This window comes from Nuphar pumila, chromosome 11 (genome assembly GCF_984573655.1).
Source record: "Nuphar pumila chromosome 11, dmNupPumi1.hap1.1, whole genome shotgun sequence".
NCBI classification, from domain to species: domain Eukaryota; kingdom Viridiplantae; phylum Streptophyta; class Magnoliopsida; order Nymphaeales; family Nymphaeaceae; genus Nuphar; species Nuphar pumila.
The window spans coordinates 117,749,297-117,768,739 of NC_143259.1; the positions used below are offsets into that span (position 1 = coordinate 117,749,297).

The following is a 19,443-nucleotide window of genomic DNA, read 5'->3' on the forward strand; positions in this document are numbered from 1 at the left end:
ATCACCTCAAATAGTTATTCAAGTCCTTCTAATTCTTCACCTGAGAGCTCAATCCGCTTTTATTGTGATACTAAAAGTAGCGAATTCTTAAAGAACAGTGCCCGAGCTTGGTGGTTTGAAGATTTATCTGTTTTGAGCTCCCAATTTATTGAGAAGTTGATCATGGCCAATTGTATAGATTTTATCCTTCATCTGATTAATGAAAATTATTCATTTCATAATCCTTCATTTTAAACGTGCACGGTTCATGATATCTCCAAAATCTGTTATTCTCTTCTCTGAAACAATCTGGTATTTTTGAAAGGCCATTGTATTGTTGCTCTTTGCTCTATTTTTTTTTCTAGTGCTGAATTCTGCATCCCATGGTTATTAAGGATCAAAATGTCTGAAGTTCCTAGATTTGTTTCTATATGGTGCGTAATTCACATAATTTACAGAAATATACGTTTCTAGGATAATTTATCAACGGAGCATTCAAACCAACAAAACTGGCTCATGAGAACATTATTACTGGCAAATGGCAGCTGGTACATATTTGACTAATACATTTCCATATGAAATTATGAGCATCTGCTTCTGCAAACTGCTTTTCCTTTTCTTTTTTTAATTGCATTTATATATGTATATATATCTCACAAATATCATATTTTTTAACATTTTATTTTTAAAGGGTTTTGATAAAAAAAGGCATTTGAAATATTGTGATATCATAATGTGGTGTTGTTCTGCAATTCTTTTGTCAAGATTTTCACGATGAATGCTACATATTTTAAGTTCTCTGGTAAAAAATTGTTATATATATATATATATATATATATATATATATATATATATATATATATATATATATATATAGAGAGAGAGAGAGAGAGAGAGAGAGAGAGAGAGAGAGAGATAGATAGAGAGAGAGAGAGAGAGAGAGAGAGAGAGAGAGAGAGAGAGCTACAAACACCTAGGTCTACAAGAAAGTTCCTCAACCACACGATGTCAATGGCAGTGTAACCATAATTTCATACTCAGAAGATAAAATAGTAGCTTTTGCACTATCATGATATCAAGGGGTCTTCTGAAAATGCATTGATGCCACTGGTAGAGAGCCTGCAAATAGGGTCTCCTCATTATGCACACAAATCAAACTATATGTGCTTAAACAACCCACCTGTAAGGGTTGGGATAAGTGACACCATTAGTATACCTTTTAGTATTCATGTACTCATATGTGTCACTTCTATTACAAATACGAGCTCATGTGAAGATAACCATAGTGAAGAATAGGTAAGCTCAATGCTTGCCACACATATCTAAAATAAGTGTTCTCAAGTAGAGATAGAAGTTGCATCTAATAATCCAGTTATACAAATGCTATCCCAATTCCCTAGTAGTAAAAATTGTATTTCCCACAGAGTGAATCATGCTACCATACTGAGTAGATCTAACAAAGAACAACATCTACTCTAGAGCATATGATGTATCCATTAAAAGAGCCCTTATGTGCCTGGTTATGCTTTTAGTCAAAGAATAAAGTCAGGGCAAAATTCCAATTTGAGATATTTATTTGGAGCGAAAATTCATATTCAGGGCAAAACCTCCATTTGAGATCCATATTTGGTGCAAAAATTTATGATTTTAGATATAATTTCATAATTGGATCCATAATCGAGCAAAAAACCATAATAAACTTGTTAAAACATATAAAATGGTGGACAAATCGGGTCATAAGATCTAAAACAAAGTAATTCGACCCATTATCCATGACTGTCCAAGTTGTTCGTACATCATCATCAAACAACGGACATTTGGAGCATAGCATTTGAGTATGGTCCAAACAAACGTTGGACTTGGAACAATTGTTACAGAACGAAAAGAACCAATGTTATGTTCCGTTCTTTTTGTTCATTTTATCCAACCATGGACAAGCCATCAAACATACCCTTAGTACACTCAAATTCGACCTTGCGGCAAATGTGGTCATCCCATGTCAGGTTACAAATCAGAGTTGCCCCTAACCAAGAAGGCGGAGCCCTTGTATGGGATTAAGAATCATGTCATATATGAATGAGTTGAGAAACAAGAGTTCATCCATAAGTACCAACCTATGTCTATAGCCCGATATGATTTGATAGGTGTGGTCATGTGGATGTTGAAACCATAGTCACAAAAACACATTCTTGGGATTTTATTGGATGAAAAAAAATCTTGTGATAAATAAAAAAGTTTTTTTTAATGACCAAGCTGGGGGATTAAATCCACCACCACCACACACACACACACACACTATCTCTTTCTAGTAGACATGCCCTATTGGTGGCTATACAATCACACAGTTATTCAACCACCGATACTAATGAGGTTAGAACTTCCAATGTCCCATCTATAGTTATCAAAAGCTTCTTGCTACATGGGAAAGCGTGCTTAGAAAGTGAACTTTTTGTTTTCCCTAAAGAGGGAGAAGCTTTGGAAAACTTGCTTCTAAAATATGAGAAACTTAGATTCTTTTAGTGAAAAAGCTTCCTTCCTTCTCATTTCCTAAATCTTTTCTCTTTCACTTTTTTATGGTTCTCACATATTTCTCCCTCACTTTATGTTTCTTATATTAAAAAATATTTTTATAACAAGCTTATGCATTTTTCTTATATCTATCTATATTTGTCTTTGTCATTTCTTATTTGCTTCTACTCCCACTTCATATTACTTTCTATGTATTACTTTTTCATTTTCATGTGCTGCTTCTTGATTTATACTACTTTTTAGCACTTGCTTCCTTGTTTCTGCTCCATGCCGCAGCATTTCTGGTATCCATTTTGTTTCTTGGTAACTATGGTTTCATAACATGGCTACTTGCACAAACTGCTCTTACCAAAGAGTCGGAGCCTCCATTGGCCGTTAAATAAAAAAGTTGTTTTCTTTATATAGTAATCTTGCTAGCAAAGAAGCCAAGCTATTAAGAAATATACATCACAAAGTTTCATCTATAGCCAAAACTTCTATGTAGGAGAACTTGGGTGTAACCCAAAAAGAAGGAAATCTACACTCTGCAGAACCCCGCCTTTTCTTTTAGCAAGTTGGGGGCATAACCCGTGGGATTCAAACCTGTGACCCATCGGTTATGATAGTGCTACCTAATCATCTAGTTAAATATCTCTTTGATCTCATAGTATAGGACTTTTTTGTAGGCATGTAAATGGTTTGGTTCTAATTGGATATGTCCTATTCAACTAATCGAATGTTGGGTAAACAAATTTGAATTTTGACTCAGATTCAGATGAAAACTCATACCAGATTTTCTTTTTTACATGTAAACGGATTCGGATATCCATCTAATTCAGACATTTGTTGGATTCGGTAGCCAAAAATCAAAATCATACCTGCATCCAAATTTAGTCAGATATGGTTTTGGCTTTACTAAATGCAATTAAACAATTGAATTTGGTGAGATATCAGATAAAATCTGATTCATTGACATCCTTACTTTTTTGCGAGATCGATTCAAACAGAAATCCTTGAAAAGAGGCTTGGCTGAATAATGAATCTCACTTCATGCCAGTTGCAATGTCTTTGTCGTCAAAACATCACATTTATACATTAGAAGTTGCTGAAACGAAAATTAGTATATTATAGCACATTCAAGTACATGAACAATAGGTTATCAGACGCCTGAACCTTGTAGCTCATAAATATTCATAAGACAACCTTGCTATTTGTTAAAGAATGTCATATTACATGTATATATGCTACTCTCGTAACTGTGTACATATGTTTATTATTGAGAGGAATTTCTATAACATAGCATTAGGGACCCTAGTCAATTATTTTTGTCCTCCTGTGTAGCAAAATGGCTCGACTCCTATATGTAATATTCTCATTATTTTTTAAGTTAATGAAGCCCTAACTCTTTAAGTTCATATATTCTTCCTCCTCTTTTCTAGTGCTTGGACTCTCTTTGTGCAATACTCTTGACCATGCTATGAAAGGGTCTATTTGCATTGTTGTATTTTTTAAGACAATATTGGCACTATAACTGCCCACAGTTGGCTACTCACAAGGCATGGTTATGTCTATCAGGTTTAAAAGTTAATGCTTGGCAGAGACTTATGATATCTTCTGCTCCTTTTCTCCTTTCCTTACATAATCTTGCCACTTAAACACCATGAGGTACATGAAACTTCAAACAAGAAATCTGGGAAGGCCAATTTTGTGGCCAGTGATCCTGACATCTTCTTGCACTTGCTGCCTGAACTCTCCAAAGCTGAACTTCCTATAGATGGCAGGTTCCCTGCAACTCCCTATGACAGTATCATATGAGGGACAGAGGAAGAAAGCCACAGAGAACCTTTCTACTTCCTTATTGACCATCACTCTATGCTCCACGCTTTTATAAGCATTGTTGCTCCATGCCTGCCCATACAGAAGAAATCAGAAAATTGAACATAAGCATAGGAACATAATCATAAATACTAATCATGATTCTCATCAAGGAAATGTTGGTAGTAAATTAGACATTTACGTCATTGAGCTTGATATAAAGTCACCCCAGTAATTCATCCAAATCGAAGCAGTTATGGACTCAAAAAGCTTGGCTTGTGTCCTTCTGAACTTGGGATTGAACTTAAAAGGCTTGCTTGGTCTGCTGAAGTGTTCGAACTCATAGATGATCCAAAAGCTGCCGTGGCTGTGGGAGTGTGCCAAGCACAAAGCGCAAAAAATTTGGGCTATTCTCAACTGAGTGAGAATCGGGCACTGCATAAATAAGGCTAAACTCAACTGTTTCCTTATATGCTTGCAGTAATCATGGGTGGAGTAGCTACAACTAACACTATAAAGTTCCATATGCTTTTGAGATGTGTAAGTACTAACGCGACAGGCATGCTGTAAAACTATATCAAGCCTGACTGCACAAATGCTGCACATGAATTTATGGTGCCCATGCCCAACTAGTTCATGAACTTGATCAAGGTTCAATTAAGAATCTGAAGTAATTGACATGGTTACAGCATAATAATCTTCCTTGCATGGAAGTAGTACCTGAAACAAGTCACCAATGTTGAGTATGAGAGCATTTTGGTTGGGTTTAACCGTGACCCATTTCCCATCTTTCTTCAATTGCAGACCCCCAACTTGGTCTTGATGCAAGATGGTAAGGAAATCACTGTCAGTGTGAGATATCAACCCGAAAATCTCAGAAGAAATCGGACACGGTGGGTATCGATTAAGTCGCAGATAGCACGAACTGGAGCCACAATTCTGTGCAAAATAGCTAGTTCGGAATCCCAAATTCTCTGCCAGTAGTTGAGCCAATCTCTGTGCTATGTCCGAGACTGATGCCGCGTACTCATCAATAGTTCTGAAAAAGATTAGCACATTCATGAACAATCATATTTATCATAAACACGGAAGGAAAGACTAAAGCAGGACAGCTAAACACGTTAGGCATAAATGTGATCACAATGAGGCTTAGTCGAGGATTTTATATCTTATCCTCTGACACATGATGCATAGGATCCTATGTCGATGCTAGCCATCCAACCAATGCATGGGGACGGTTAGGATCAGTCAACATCCAGGTGAGAATGTGGATTATAATCATCGGCTGGACATCTAGGATTCATGAATATATTATCGATCCCATCATATGTCAGATGATGGGGATCTATACTTGCTAAGTGGCCCGACAAGATGTAGAAGCCTAAGAAGGGGGATCACATGACACGAGCTAAACCATTCCATGCAAGTTATACCACAGGACATGCCATTTTGTTGCAATAAGGCAAGCATTGACATGTATGGATAGTGTTTTGATCTTTTTAAAAACTGATTTAATTATTTTAAATAATATTTCATTAAAAATATATTTTTATGTATTAAATTTTTTATTTTGTATTACAACAACAACAACTACGCCTTCATCCCAAAACAATTGGGGTCGGCGATATGAACCAAAAAAGAAAATCATTCTGGGTCTTCCACATGAATCCTTCTCCTCCAATCATTTCTATCCAATGCCATGTCTTCGGTGAGGTTCAAAGCATTCATATCCTTTCCTATCACCTTCATCCATGTCTTCCTAGGCCTACCCCGATCTCTTTTAACTAATATATTTTCCCATTTCTCCATCCTACTAACTGGAGCATCATTAGGCCTTCGCCGAATATGTTCAAACCACCGTAAATGATTCTCTCTCATCTTATTTTTAATGGGTGCAACGCCTACCTTCTTTCGTATCTCCTTGTTCCGAATCTTATCTTTTATTGTATTTCCACACATCCATCTCGGCATACGCATCTCAGCTACACTCATTTTTTGAATATGATGTCTCTTGGCAGCTCAACATTCTGTATCATATAGTAAAGCGGGCCTAATAGTCATCCTATAAAACTTTCCCTTCAACTGCAATGGCATTCTACGATCGCACAACACTCCAGTTGCACTTTTCCATTTCATCCACCCAACCTTTATCCTATGATTTACATCTCCATCAATTTCTCCATACTTTTGAATGATAGATCCCAAATATTTGAAACAATCATGCACCGGTATTTCTTGCTCACCAAGATTCACTACACTCCCATCACTACTTCGTTGCTTACTAAACTGACATTCCATATATTCTGTCTTACTCTTACTCAACTTAAAACCTCTTGCTTTCAATGTCCGTCTCCATAATTCTAACTTAGCATTAACCCCAACTCCAGACTCATCAATCAAAACAATATCATCAGCAAACAACATACATCATGACACATTTTCTTGAATTGATCTCGTAAGCTCATCCATCACTATAGCAAATAGGAAAGGGCTTAAAGCAGATCCTTGATGTAACCCAACCAACAACAACAACTACGCCTTCATCCCAAAACAATTGGGGTCGGCGATATGAACCAACAAAGAAAATCATTATGGGTCTTCCACATGAATCCTTCTCCTCCATTCATTTCTATTCAATGCCATGTCCTCGGTGAGGTTCAAAGCATTCATATCCTTTCTTATCACCTCCATCCATGTCTTCCTAGGCCTACCCCGACCTCTTTTAACTAATATATTTTCCCATTTCTCCATCCTTCTATCTGGAGCATCATTAGGCCTTCATCAAATATGTCCAAACCACCGTAAACGATTCTCTCTCATCTTATTTTCAATGGGTGCAACGCCTACCTTCTTACTTATCTCCTCGTTCCAAATCTTATCTTTTATTGTATTTCCACACATCCATCTCAGCATATGCATCTCAACTACACTCATTTTTTGAATATGATGTCTCTTGGCAGCCCAACATTCCGTACTATATAGTAAAGCAGGCCTAATAGTCGTCCTATAAAACTTTCCCTTCAACCGCAATGGTATTCTATGATCGCACAACACTCCAGTTGCACTCTTCCATTTCATCCACCCAACCTTTATCCTATGATTTACATCTCCATCAATTTCTCCATACTTTTGAATGATAGATCCCAAATATTTGAAAGAATCATCCACCGGTATTTCGTGCTCACCAAGCTTCACTACACTCCCATCACTACTTTGTTGCTTACTAAATCGACATTCCATGTATTCTTTCTTACTCTTACTCAACTTAAAACCTCTTGCTTCCAATGTCTGTCTCCATAATTCTAACTTAGCATTAACCCCAGCTCTAGACTCATCAATCAAAACAATATCATCAGCAAACAACATACACCACGACACATTTTCTTGAATTGATCTCGTAAGCTCATCCATCACTATAGCAAATAGGAAAGGGCTTAAAGGAGATCCTTGATGTAACCCAACCGTTATAGGAAATTGGTTGTCACCCCTCCACAAGTGCGGACATTGGTTACTACTCCTTCATACATATCTTTAATTATACTAATGTACTTGAGAGAAACACCTTTCTTCATCATTGTCTACCAGAGAACGTCCCTAGGTACTCTATCGTAAGCCTTCTCCAAATCAATAAAAACCATATGCAAATCTTTGTTCCTCTCTCTATTTCTCTCAATAAGTTGTCTAAGAAGATGTATAGCTTTCATAGTTGATCTTCCAGGCATAAAACCAAATTGATTCTCCAATATCATGACAATCTTCCTCAACCTAGACTCAATCACCCTCTCCCAAAGTTTCATAGTATGACTCATGAGTTTTATACCACGATAGTTTGTGCAATCTTGTATATCACCCTTATTCTTATATAGAGGCACCAAAGTACTTTTCCTCCACTCATTAGGCATCTTATTTGTCTGCCAAATCTTGTTAAAAAGATTTGTCAACCATTCTAAACCTTTCTCTCCCAAGCATTTCCAAGCCTCGATAGGTATACCATCTGGGCCAACTGCCCTTCTTGATTTCATTTTCTTCAAAGCCTCTGCAATTTCTTTCTTTTGAATCTTGCGCATGAAGTTACAATTCATCTCATGAAAAGGAATTGAAAAGTCTCCAAGATCCTGAGCATGACTTTCATTAAATAGCTTATCAAAATAATCTTTCCATCTCTCCTTAATCTCCTCATCTTTGACTAAAACCCTTTACGTTTTATCTTTGATACATCTAACCATACCCAGATCCCTCGATTTTCTATCTCTCATCTTTGCAAGCCTATAAATATCCTTCTCACCCTCTTTGGTATCCAACTTGTCATAAACCTCCTTATATACCTTATCCATCGCGTTCTGAACTACTTTTTTAGCTTCCTTCTTTGCTATTATATACTTCTCCAAATTCTCATTATCACGATTTTTACTTAGATTTCTATAACACTCTCTTTTAACCTTAATAGCTAATTTGACATCCTCGTTCCACCACGATGTGTCCTTACCTAGTGGTGCACCGCCTTTAGACTCACCCAATACCTCCTTAGCCACCTTTCTCATGCCACCCGCTATCTTATTCCACATAGATTCTGAATCCTCCTCGAGACACCAATCAACTTCCTTAACTACCCGCTCTACAAACATTCCTTGTTTAGCTTCTTTCAGTGCCCACCACTTAATTCTAGGATCTATCATATGTCTATCCCTTTTGCGGTATTGTCTAATTCTAAGATCTAAAATTAAGACTCTATGTTGTGTAGCTACACTTTCTCCCGGTATAACCTTACAATCGATGCAACAACCCCTATCTCTCTTTCTAAGTAGGAAAAAATCTATCTGACTCGTATTAACCCCACTTTTAAATGTTACTAAGTGAGACTCCCTCTTCCTAAACCAAGTGTTTGCTAAGATCATATCATAGGACAAACCAAAATCTAAAATCCTTTCTCCACTTTCGTTTCTTTCTCCTATACCATAGCCTCCATGGATACTCTCAAATCCATCTCTACTAATGCCTACATGCCCATTAAGGTCACCGTCGATGAAAAGCCTTTCTCCATAAGATATCTCTTGTACTACTCCATCTAAATCTTCCCAAAATTGACGCTTAATGGAATCATCTAAACCTACTTGAGGTGCATAAACACTAATAATATTAATAATATTCGTACCTAATAAGTAAAATCCTATCACCCTTCCTACGGACCTCAACTACATTATCTATAAACTCACGACTCATAACAATCCCTACTCCATTCCTATTCCTATTTATTCCTTTATACCAAATTTTATATCCCCAAGGTTCTATCACTTTTGCTTTCTCACCTACCCATTTGGTCTCTTGTAGACATAAAATATCAATCTTTCTCCTACACATAACATCTACTAACTCTACCAACTTACCAGTTAAAGATCCTATGTTCCAAGTGGCTAACCTAATTTTATGGTCTTGGACTAACTTCTTTACCCCCACCCATCCAACAAAGTGAGGGAACCCTTGCCTATTTGACACCACACCCGGGCGTCGGTGTGACGCGTTGCTTCCGAGCGACGACCTAGCAACCCTTGCCCATTTATCACTGCCTCCGGGCCTATAGAGTACAACGCGTCGCTCAGTAGGGAACGCCCCAACGAAATTCTCATATTGGTTCATATTCATAGGGTATGACTAAGTTTTTATGCTAGCTGTCACAGGCCTACCACAACCCTCCTCCTTTATCCGGGCTTGGGACCGACAATGTATAACTAAACAATTATACACAGGCGGAGTTTTATTACAAATTTGAAAATTTAGTTTTTTATTTATTAAAAATTAAAAATCCTTTTCTTCATGCCCTTAAAAAAAATCAAATTTACATATCGTATACTCGCATCACATGTTGGGTCATACCCATGTCTTTATGACATACCATGCAAGAGTTGTTCTGGCACCCAAAATCTCATCACTTGGTCTTTTTTTTTTTTGCCTATGACGAGAAGAAGCCCATTATGATTGGAATGTCTCCTTACAGGCCAAGAGGTGCCACTTTGATCTGGCTCTGCTTTATTACCTCCAAGTGTAAAGCTCCATGAACACTTTTCTTTTTGACCTGGTGTAGGGATGGCAGTGGACCCGGGGAAAACGGATATCCATCCGAACCCGACTCATTTGGGGTGGGAATGGAGGACACGAAACGGGGAATGAACTAGGGATGAAGGTAAAAATCAAAACCTGTACGGGGATGAAGTTGGGGATGGACTTACTCTTGTCCCCGCCCCATCCCATCGCTGATCTCCGGTAATGAAATTAATAATATGTCTTTATTATATTATAAAATGACATTTAAATCATATATATATATATACATATATATATATATATATATATATATAGAGAGAGAGAGAGAGAGAGAGAGAGAGAGAGAGAGAGAGAGAGAGAGAGAGAGAGAGAGAGAGTAATGAATCTTTGTTAAATGAGTTTTTCAAGGGTTTTTTGTTTTATTTTTAAATTCTGATCGTACAAATGTGACCTATGTACTTCATTTTAAAAGGATCATCTCTTGAAGTGTTCTATTCCGGGCATATGGGTGGGATTTTATAATGTTCAAAAAATCATCCATCCAAAATCTTTATAAATTTTGAGGCTCCAAATATCATTTTTTTTATTGAAGTGGATTCCTCATAAATAGACCATGTCCAATACATTTATAGGGTTAAAACTGCAAAAAAAAGACACCAAAGAGCAGAAAAACCCATTTAGCATGTTTCATTTAGCACAGACTCATTTCTCTCTCTCTCTCTCTCTCTCTCTATATATATATATATATATATATATATATATATATATAACCCTAAGTTCCTACTTTCTAACTTTAAAAACGGGTCTTCTTCCTCTCATGGCTCTAAAGAAGGACCATGTAAATCCTATATATGGAGGAAACAGGGATCCATCTGAACCCACCTCATTTCGGTTAAAAATGGAGGACATGAATGAGTGATGAAAGTGAAAATCAAAGCCTGCCTGGCGGTTGAACCAGGGATGGAGGGCAAAATTTTGAGATGGACAGGGGTGGAGAGCTTGTCCCCCACACCTTCCCTGGTCCACTGCCATCCCTAACCTGGTGGCAAAGGAAGTGTGCCCCAAGCATGAAGCATATGATGTCCTTTAACTTGAATTCTTTACGCTAACTCATCTAGCCATATGTGCAAGCTCTTGTGGGCCATCACTTGCCAATTCAAATCTACACTACTGAAATAACTTTGTAAGAGTTGGCAGACTTTGCTACCCATGGAACTAATGGAGACCAAGGAGTATCAGGTACCATCACATTGCACACTTTGAGTGTGCAACTGAAGCTGATAGACTTCTATCTCTAGATGCAGTAGGACTCAACAAAAGATGAAGGGCACATCAGGTGCAACAATACACTTAAAGTCTCCAATGTGATTGCCTGACACGTTAGGGAGAGAGGCGGGAGGTTGAGATTCAACCACAGAAGGCTGCCATTAAATAAGCTGCAAGAGAGATGTTGGATCATGGTATAGATCTAGTGTGGCCAAATGAGTCTCACATGAAATCCAATGACCTACTTAGTGAGTCATTAAGATATGCACCACCAGGATAATGGTGAAGCTCATTACACATTGGATGTCTAGCATGTTTGAAAATCCAATGAGATAGTTAGGATGGATAACAACTACCATGAGAGGTTAAATTATTAGCCCCTGCAGCATACACACTAAAGAGGTTCAAAGATCTCCCCTGGTGCAAGTTGTTAATCAATCCTCTTCTCCTCAAGTCTTTCCAGCGCACACCTTGATCTAAGATCCATCAGTGGTATCAAAGCCATGGTTTCAGTGTGCACAAAAACTCATCGTTGATGCGAGAACGACAAGGCCGAGTCAACACCCTGGTACGGATGACTCATTCCCATCCCATAATGATCGCCGATGAACCTAACAAAAGCAGGGGAGGAGGTGGCTAGGGCATCATCTTCATCGACGGCACAGTGTAGTAGCCTTGGCCCACCGTTGGACCAGTCATCAGCCAGATTGAACCAAAGAGGTACACTGCCTGGTCCAGTGTTGGCATCGTCGCATGCCTATCCGGTGTTGGCAGTGCCCAGTAGGTTTGAAGCACTGTTGCCGTCGATGGAGAAACCATTGGTTGGGATTGCGGTGACTGGTATCAGCTCTTCTCCTAAAACCACTCGTTGATGCCTTCCATACGGTGGTCACACCCAACTTCCACATACACGTTGTAAGGGTAAGATTCAAGGTCGTCTTTGGTGAGTTATGCCAAATACTTGACACATGTTAGGTATTAAGAGGAGTCGACCCAAGCGTTGTTGGGCAGCTCCAGAAGGACGTCCTCTAGATTTTGAAGAGCCCGCAGCTTCGCGTTCGATGCAAGGCACAGGTGGGGCTTCTGCACGACCGCTCCGACAACGACTGAGCGGCCATCATTCTTGTTGTTGCTTATTTTCTGAATCGCAACGACCATATCAAGCGGTGGGGACGTTGAACCGACATAGATAGACGATCTTGAAGTTGCGAGGGATACAAAACGAGTCAGTGTCAGAGGAGAACTGGAGGGTGGCCAAGCCACTGATCTTGAGGACACGTTCGATCAACAACACAAAAGTGAAGCTGCTAGCAGTGAAGGCGAAGTTGACGTCTACATCTGCGATGGAGCTGCCATTGTCGTTGGCTTCATCGACGATCTCTAGGGGAGACAATATGTCATCGTCGATGTAAGCCTGGTTCTCAACGGCCTCTGATGGGCCACCGATGAAGAAAGAGTACCCTAAGCAGACACTAGTGGATGAGATCCTGAAACACTGCCAGGATGAGTTCTTTTGGCAGCCATTTCACGAAGCCCAAGGGAGCAGGCCATCGTTGGGAAAATGAGAGAGGCAGACGACAATGAGCAGGTTGTCCCTGACGGGGCTTTTTTGTTGGAGGAGGATGGTGGTTGCCGTTATCAATGGTGTCAGAGCTCTCCACCTCGAGGGTGATCGTCTTCCCAAAAAACAGACAGAGGGCGGCGATAGAGCAAGGATCTCTAGTGGCTCCCGAGACAACATGACAATCGCCGACTTTATCAGAGGCCACTCGGCGATAGAGAGTCTCCTCCACCCATGCAACTGAACAACTCAGATTCACCAACGTAAACTCATCCATCCCCAAAAAATCATAGTACAACAACCATCTGTTCAAACCATCGAAATTCTTTCGACAGAACTAATCCCCAAATATAACTTGGTGACCATCCAATAAACAAAAATCATCATATGGTTGCAATCTAGAGAATAGGGGAAGATGGGTAGAGTGATTCTGATCAAAGATGCATCTCTTTCAGTGCAATAAGTATCCAAGGTGCTTCTAGAATCAAGAATAGGCACAGTTTCACCACTTAATGGACTCACAGAGCCAATAGTTCAAAGAAAAAAAAAACTCACTAATCTTGCAGAAGCTCTTGTCGACGAGCCTGTCGATGGACAAAGGCGGATCATGGCTGTTGGCATTAAGGGAGGATGAGACCCACTAGATGGTGAGGGTGCTCAGTTGATGAGCGGCGAAGCACCCGCGAGCGAAGGAATTGCCAGAGGCGGTTCAGCTGGTAGTGGGTGGAGAAGATCCCCCAGTGCCACGGTCAACGATTGTCGAATCTTCAGGCGAAGGAGGCGACAACCGTCGCCCTATCTCCCTTTCTTTACTCTATTTCCCCTTTCGTAAGAAGGGGAAACCCTAAAGAGTTTCCCTTTTACGTAAAGGGGTGACTTCAATAAAAAAAAAGCTATCGTCCCTCTTCTCTATGGGACTCTGCTTTCTGGATAGTTTCAAAAACAAACTTTTCTCTGGATATTATCCAAGATAAGGTTGTTGTGTTCATTTTTTCTAGAATAGCCATAGTTTTATAAAATTATTGAAAACCACCTAAGTTTTTCTGTTTTAACTCAAAAAGTTTTAAAGTTTTATTTTAATATTCTTATTTGTTGTTTTTATCCAAAAATATTTACAAAAAGTGATTCTGATTAGCAAGAATACCTTTGACAGGTTTGGATATGGATTGGGTCAAGCAGTTCAGGTAGCTTCTTATAGACCTTGATTGGATCTGGTAAAATTTTCTAGACCCAGTTATGATTTATATCTTTATTCTTGGATCTAGAAATATTGTGACTGCACATATTTTTTATATGCATTAATATTCTGTTCATATTTGGATCTAGTATGGTTTGATCCAATTATTTTTTATATAGATCAAGTTAATTATAAAATCTATTAAACATAGTGTATGAGTCATGATTGGATCTGATCAGTGTTAGATCAAATGTTTGGATTTAGTAAGGTGGCATAACCCTTGATCTAGTAAAAGATTATGAATATACAAATTAATTGGGTATAGATCTTGTTGATTTAGTTTTGGATTCAGACAATGTTATTGGATCTTGTTGAACTTTAATATATTTAGTGTTGGGTTCAGATACCCAGATGTGAGATATGAATCAAATTTGATCCAAATCAGATCTGGTTGAGTGATATGCCTAGATATGAGATATGAATCTAGATTTGATCCAAGATTGTGGTTGATACAAATAAGTGTTGTGGCCGAATATGGGATATAGATTCAAAATTGATCGAGCCACAAATCTCTCTCTCTCTCTCTATATATATATATATTGTCAGATATTTTGTATACATCTAGTTTTGATTCATGTTGAATCCGGATAGTATCATGCCAAATATTTGGATCTAATAATGATATATATTTTGTATGAATTCAGGATTTACATTGTTAGATCCAGATAAGTAGAATTCTAGATGTATAATATGAATCCATTGGCATTTGAAATATATAGTTTTGGTTATGAATTTGGATTATAGTCAAATCCTAAGATCCATGGTTTTATTTAAGCTTGTATGAAGATCCATTTTAATATAAATCATGTTGGACTTGATATATAATATCTTAAGTCAAATTTGGATATAGAATCCTATAAATCCAATAAAATTGTATATATATATGTGTGTGTGTGTGTGTGTGTGGATCCAGTAATGGATTTGAACTTAAATGTTCAAATTTGTGATTTGATTAAAGCCTTGGCTTATCATATCTAGCATATCCAAATGATAATGAGATAATTCTTATTGGATATGGATCTAATGTAGTGAATTTGGGTATGTGATTTATGCTTAAATTTATGATGCAAAAATAACCTAGTTTGTGAATAACCTCATGATAGAGATATATCATGAAAGAAAAATCTAACTAGTGTATGTAAAACCACATAATGTCATGTCTTAATGCAAATATTATTTAAATATAATGCATTAGAAAAGTGGGAGCATAATTATAATTTTACACATGTATGTGAAGATATTTATGTGTATATAATGATAAATAATAATGCTCCCTATGGTATGTTTGTATAAATGCATGAAAAAATATTTTTTTTTTCATACATAAAATGCTAAATGATGTTGATCAGTTACATTTATAACTATTTGGATCCGGATATACTTATATAAAATGATCAGGTAGTGATCAACATATGATAATGTACATGAAAAGTGAGAGTATAAAATTTGAAAAGTGAGAGTATTTGTTATGTTTGACAAATCACATATTTATGAATTAATACATATTTATAGTACTCCACTAGTATGCATGCCTACGGTAAGGTCATGGAAGAGCCAAAAAACCCCATGATTATGTGAGACCCACATTATAATGTATTTATTTTGCTTTATAAACTGCATGACTTAGTATGCAGTGAATGATGAATACTTAAAATTTTTTGACATTATAAAAAAATAATGTAGTTTGTGAATAACCTCATGATAGAAATATATCATGAAGGAAAAATCTAACTAGTGTATGTAAACCTCATAATGTCATGAGTATAATACATAATGCACCGGTTAAGATAAAATATGAGTGTTCACCCCATATGGCCAAGTGAAAGATGTTGGATCTTGGTATGGATTCAGTGTGGCCAAGTGAGTTTCACATGAAATCCAATGACCCACTTAGTGAGCTATTGAGATATACACCACCTGGATAATGGTGGGGCTACACATTGGATTCTCAGCATGTTTGAGGATTTAATGGGACAATTAGGCTGGATAACGGCTACTCAGAAGAGGTTAAATTTTCAGTCCTTGCCTCTACAACAGGCACACTGAAGAGATTCAAAGATCCCCTCCTGATACAGGTCGTTAATCATTCCTCTTCTCCTCAAGTATTCCTAGCGCACACCCCGATCTAAGATCTATCAAGAGAAAGACTAGGAAATGACTTGGGAGAGTAGCTATAAGCATTGATGGTGTTGCAGAAACGAGAAACACATGGGAGGACGCTTCACTCTGCGTTCTCAACGTGGGGTGACGACGTCTTTAGCTGATTTAATGGCTGAAAATGACAAAGGGTAGAGAGAATCGATCATTTAATCGCTGAAAAGGCCAAAAGAGATATATATAAAGAGAGAGAGCTTAAGTTCCTGACATGGACCTAAAGATGCAGTTGAGCAAGTCTGATTCAGAGACGGATCTGAAATCCTAATTGAAACCCAGATACGGGTTAAGTTCTGATGGGCACAGGATCTTTTCAAGAGTATGTTGGATCTGGATCATTGTTAATGTCCTATTAAGAACTATAGAATGCGGTTGTGGATTCAAACCGCATATATTTAGCTCAACTTGAAACCTCCGACATAATTAAGCTTGGCTCCCAAGTGTAAGTGTATGGAAGAATGCCTGAGAGCAGAGGAAACCACGGGGGGCAAAAACCAATTGTTGAAACTTGAAAAAACACTTTGAATTTCACTTGCCATTTTGACATAGAGGTTATTATTGATAACCTATGAAGTATGAACTTTATTTTGCAGGCTGTCTATTGACATGATTGCGTAACACACAATTTGTGGGGTCATATTTCTTCAAGAAAGTGGGTCCCCAGAGAAAATCAGCGTACGACCATTTTTGCCTTGACTGATAAAGGAGTGCAATTGCACACTTTTAGTGTGTTGTTGCACACCTATTACCACCCATCTTTTGGATACATCCTGTCAGCTGCGGGGGCCAACAGCAGGGTGATCAGGTGCAGAGCACAATTAAAGTGTGCAATCACATTGCACCTTATCTCAATTCTGAAACTTGTCTTCCAGACACTGAATTACCTGATCTTCTCTCTTGGGAGGCGTTTGCAGGCCGAGAGATTAGGTGCAATGTGATTTCACAAAAAATGTGTGCTACACCATCTCGTGCCATGACACTTATCTGATTCAGCCCAATCCTTCATTCTGAATCGGAAAGGTGTCATCCAGCAAGGTAGAGTCGCACATGTTTTTGTGCAATTACATTGCACCTGATTTGCCTACAGTTTGTAGTGAAAGTTTGTCACAAGAGAAGAAAAAAGTTTGCATGGTGCTTTGCTGTTTTGAGAACCGCCATGATTTTACGTATGCCTCCAAGATACGGGTACGACCCGACACATAACTTCAGTTCAACATGTGAGTTCCATTTTTTTTTCAGAAATATGACACGATAATGATGAATGGCAAAAAAAAAATAATTTTTAATAAAAACATTGATTTTAATACATAAAAATGTATTTTTATTGAAATATCATTAAAATGATTAAAAAAAATATTTAAATAACACCTGCATGTGTTAGATTCGTGTCATCATGTCTGACTCGTGTCACCATGTGCCACACCCTCTAAATGGTGTGTACCAATTCGCATGCGCGTTTTCTCCAAAAATACTAGGGATAATCTGTGTAAGGTCCATAGTCCTTGGCAGGTATACAATAGATGCCAAATCATTTCTCCATGCTCTAGTCACGTGAGCACAATTAGCTCATCTAAATATCACTCTTATCGACATTTTTAAATTTCTTCTGCCAGCAGAAGCAAAATGAGATAAAATAAATGCAACCCTAGACCCCTTGGGCTAAGATAGCTTAATTAGTTAACTGTACTAATTCAACTAATAATACTCACCAAAGAGTCGACCATGATAATAACCATTTTTAATGTATGATATACCCTACCATCATTCATCTTAGATATGAACAACACCTAAAAGGAAAGATCATACAGCTCAAACTCAAAGGCTCACAACTATACATCACAAGTGTTTATTATTGCTGTCCATATTTTGATGCATATATATACTAACAGAAGAACCGAGCTAGCAGAGAAACAATATAGAGGGCTCTTGATAACATCATAATTAAAAGGAAATAATGGCTACTGTTGAAAAAAAAACAGTTTTAAGTAGGAAGCGCTCTGCATGCAAATTATTTATAAAACACATCTAAAAAAAAAGACAAGAAAAGTGCACACCCAGATTCAAAGGAGTATTAGAAATACCTCAGGGTAGTGGTGTTGAGATATCTTGAGTCTGAACTCTTTGTGAGAGGAATATGGAAAGCTTCTGACCATGAGAATTGTTGAAGAGTGGTGGCAGAGGGAGCACCCCAACGATATGTGAGCTTCTCGCTAGCCTTCTTCTCAAAGGGCTGCCTGAAAACCTTGGCCTGCTCACTCCTCACCCTCTTGAGAAGGTCCTTGGATATGCCGTGATTCACAACCTGAAAGAAACCCCACTCTGATGAGGCCTTTGCGATATCTCTTATGCATGCTTCTCGCTTTTGTCCGCCCGCATTCAGTTGATCAAGGTCGATTAATGGCAGCTCGCACTCTTCGACGATAGCTTCATGTTTCCCCATGTGTTGCTGCTCCAACAGACTCTTGTAAATCTTTTGGAAGGGAGGGTTGAAGTCCATCTAAAGAACACAAAGGCAACAAAAGATATAAACAGAGCTAAGCAAGCACCAAGCTAGGAAATAGAAGGCTGAAAATCAGCAGAATATGATAAACGGTCTCCTGATAAAAGCATTTATAAACTTGTGGCTAGAATGGCCCATAACATGGTTTAAACAGTTGTGATGGTTTAATCAACTTGGTAAAATCTTTTACCTATCACTTTTTTTTTTTTTTAAAATTTAGAACCCAAAGAAACCTCACCCGATCGACATGCGCTGGCTCAGCCTGTCGTACCTACTATATATCGTCGTGCCGGCAGCGTAAAACTCCCCGAGGTTAGGGCCTCTGCCCCCGGGACCTTTGCTATGCATTGGCTTGCACAGAAGGGCGACGATCCCCATGAGAAT

The 19,443-nt window shown here is 38.1% G+C and overlaps 1 protein-coding gene across 1 annotated transcript; it reads right to left on the bottom strand.

The window, feature by feature from the left end:
- Nucleotides 1–3,873: 3,873 nt before the first annotated feature.
- Nucleotides 3,874–19,056, bottom strand: LOC149823088 (gibberellin 2-beta-dioxygenase 8-like). The gene is made up of 3 exons (XM_089980540.1): nucleotides 18,641–19,056; nucleotides 5,023–5,341; nucleotides 3,874–4,395 (listed from the first exon to the last, which is right to left on the bottom strand). Exons 1-3 carry the CDS (start codon nucleotides 19,054–19,056, stop codon nucleotides 4,165–4,167), a joined length of 966 nt encoding a protein of 321 aa, XP_089836666.1. The 3' UTR covers nucleotides 3,874–4,164.
- Between the last annotated feature and the right edge of the window lie 387 nt (nucleotides 19,057–19,443).

What these genes read in the sequence shown, in the direction of transcription:
- LOC149823088 (XM_089980540.1), bottom strand. Translation starts at nt 19,056, where the DNA reads ATGGACTTCAACCCTCCCTTCCAAAAGATTTACAAGAGTCTGTTGGAG. An exon ending in CTCAACACCACTACCCTGAG is followed by an intron (nt 5,342 to 18,640) that starts GTATTTCTAATA and finishes AATCTTTTTCAG; the next exon opens with AACTATTGATGAGTACGCGG. An exon ending in ACATTGGTGACTTGTTTCAG is followed by an intron (nt 4,396 to 5,022) that starts GTACTACTTCCA and finishes CTGTATGGGCAG; the next exon opens with GCATGGAGCAACAATGCTTA.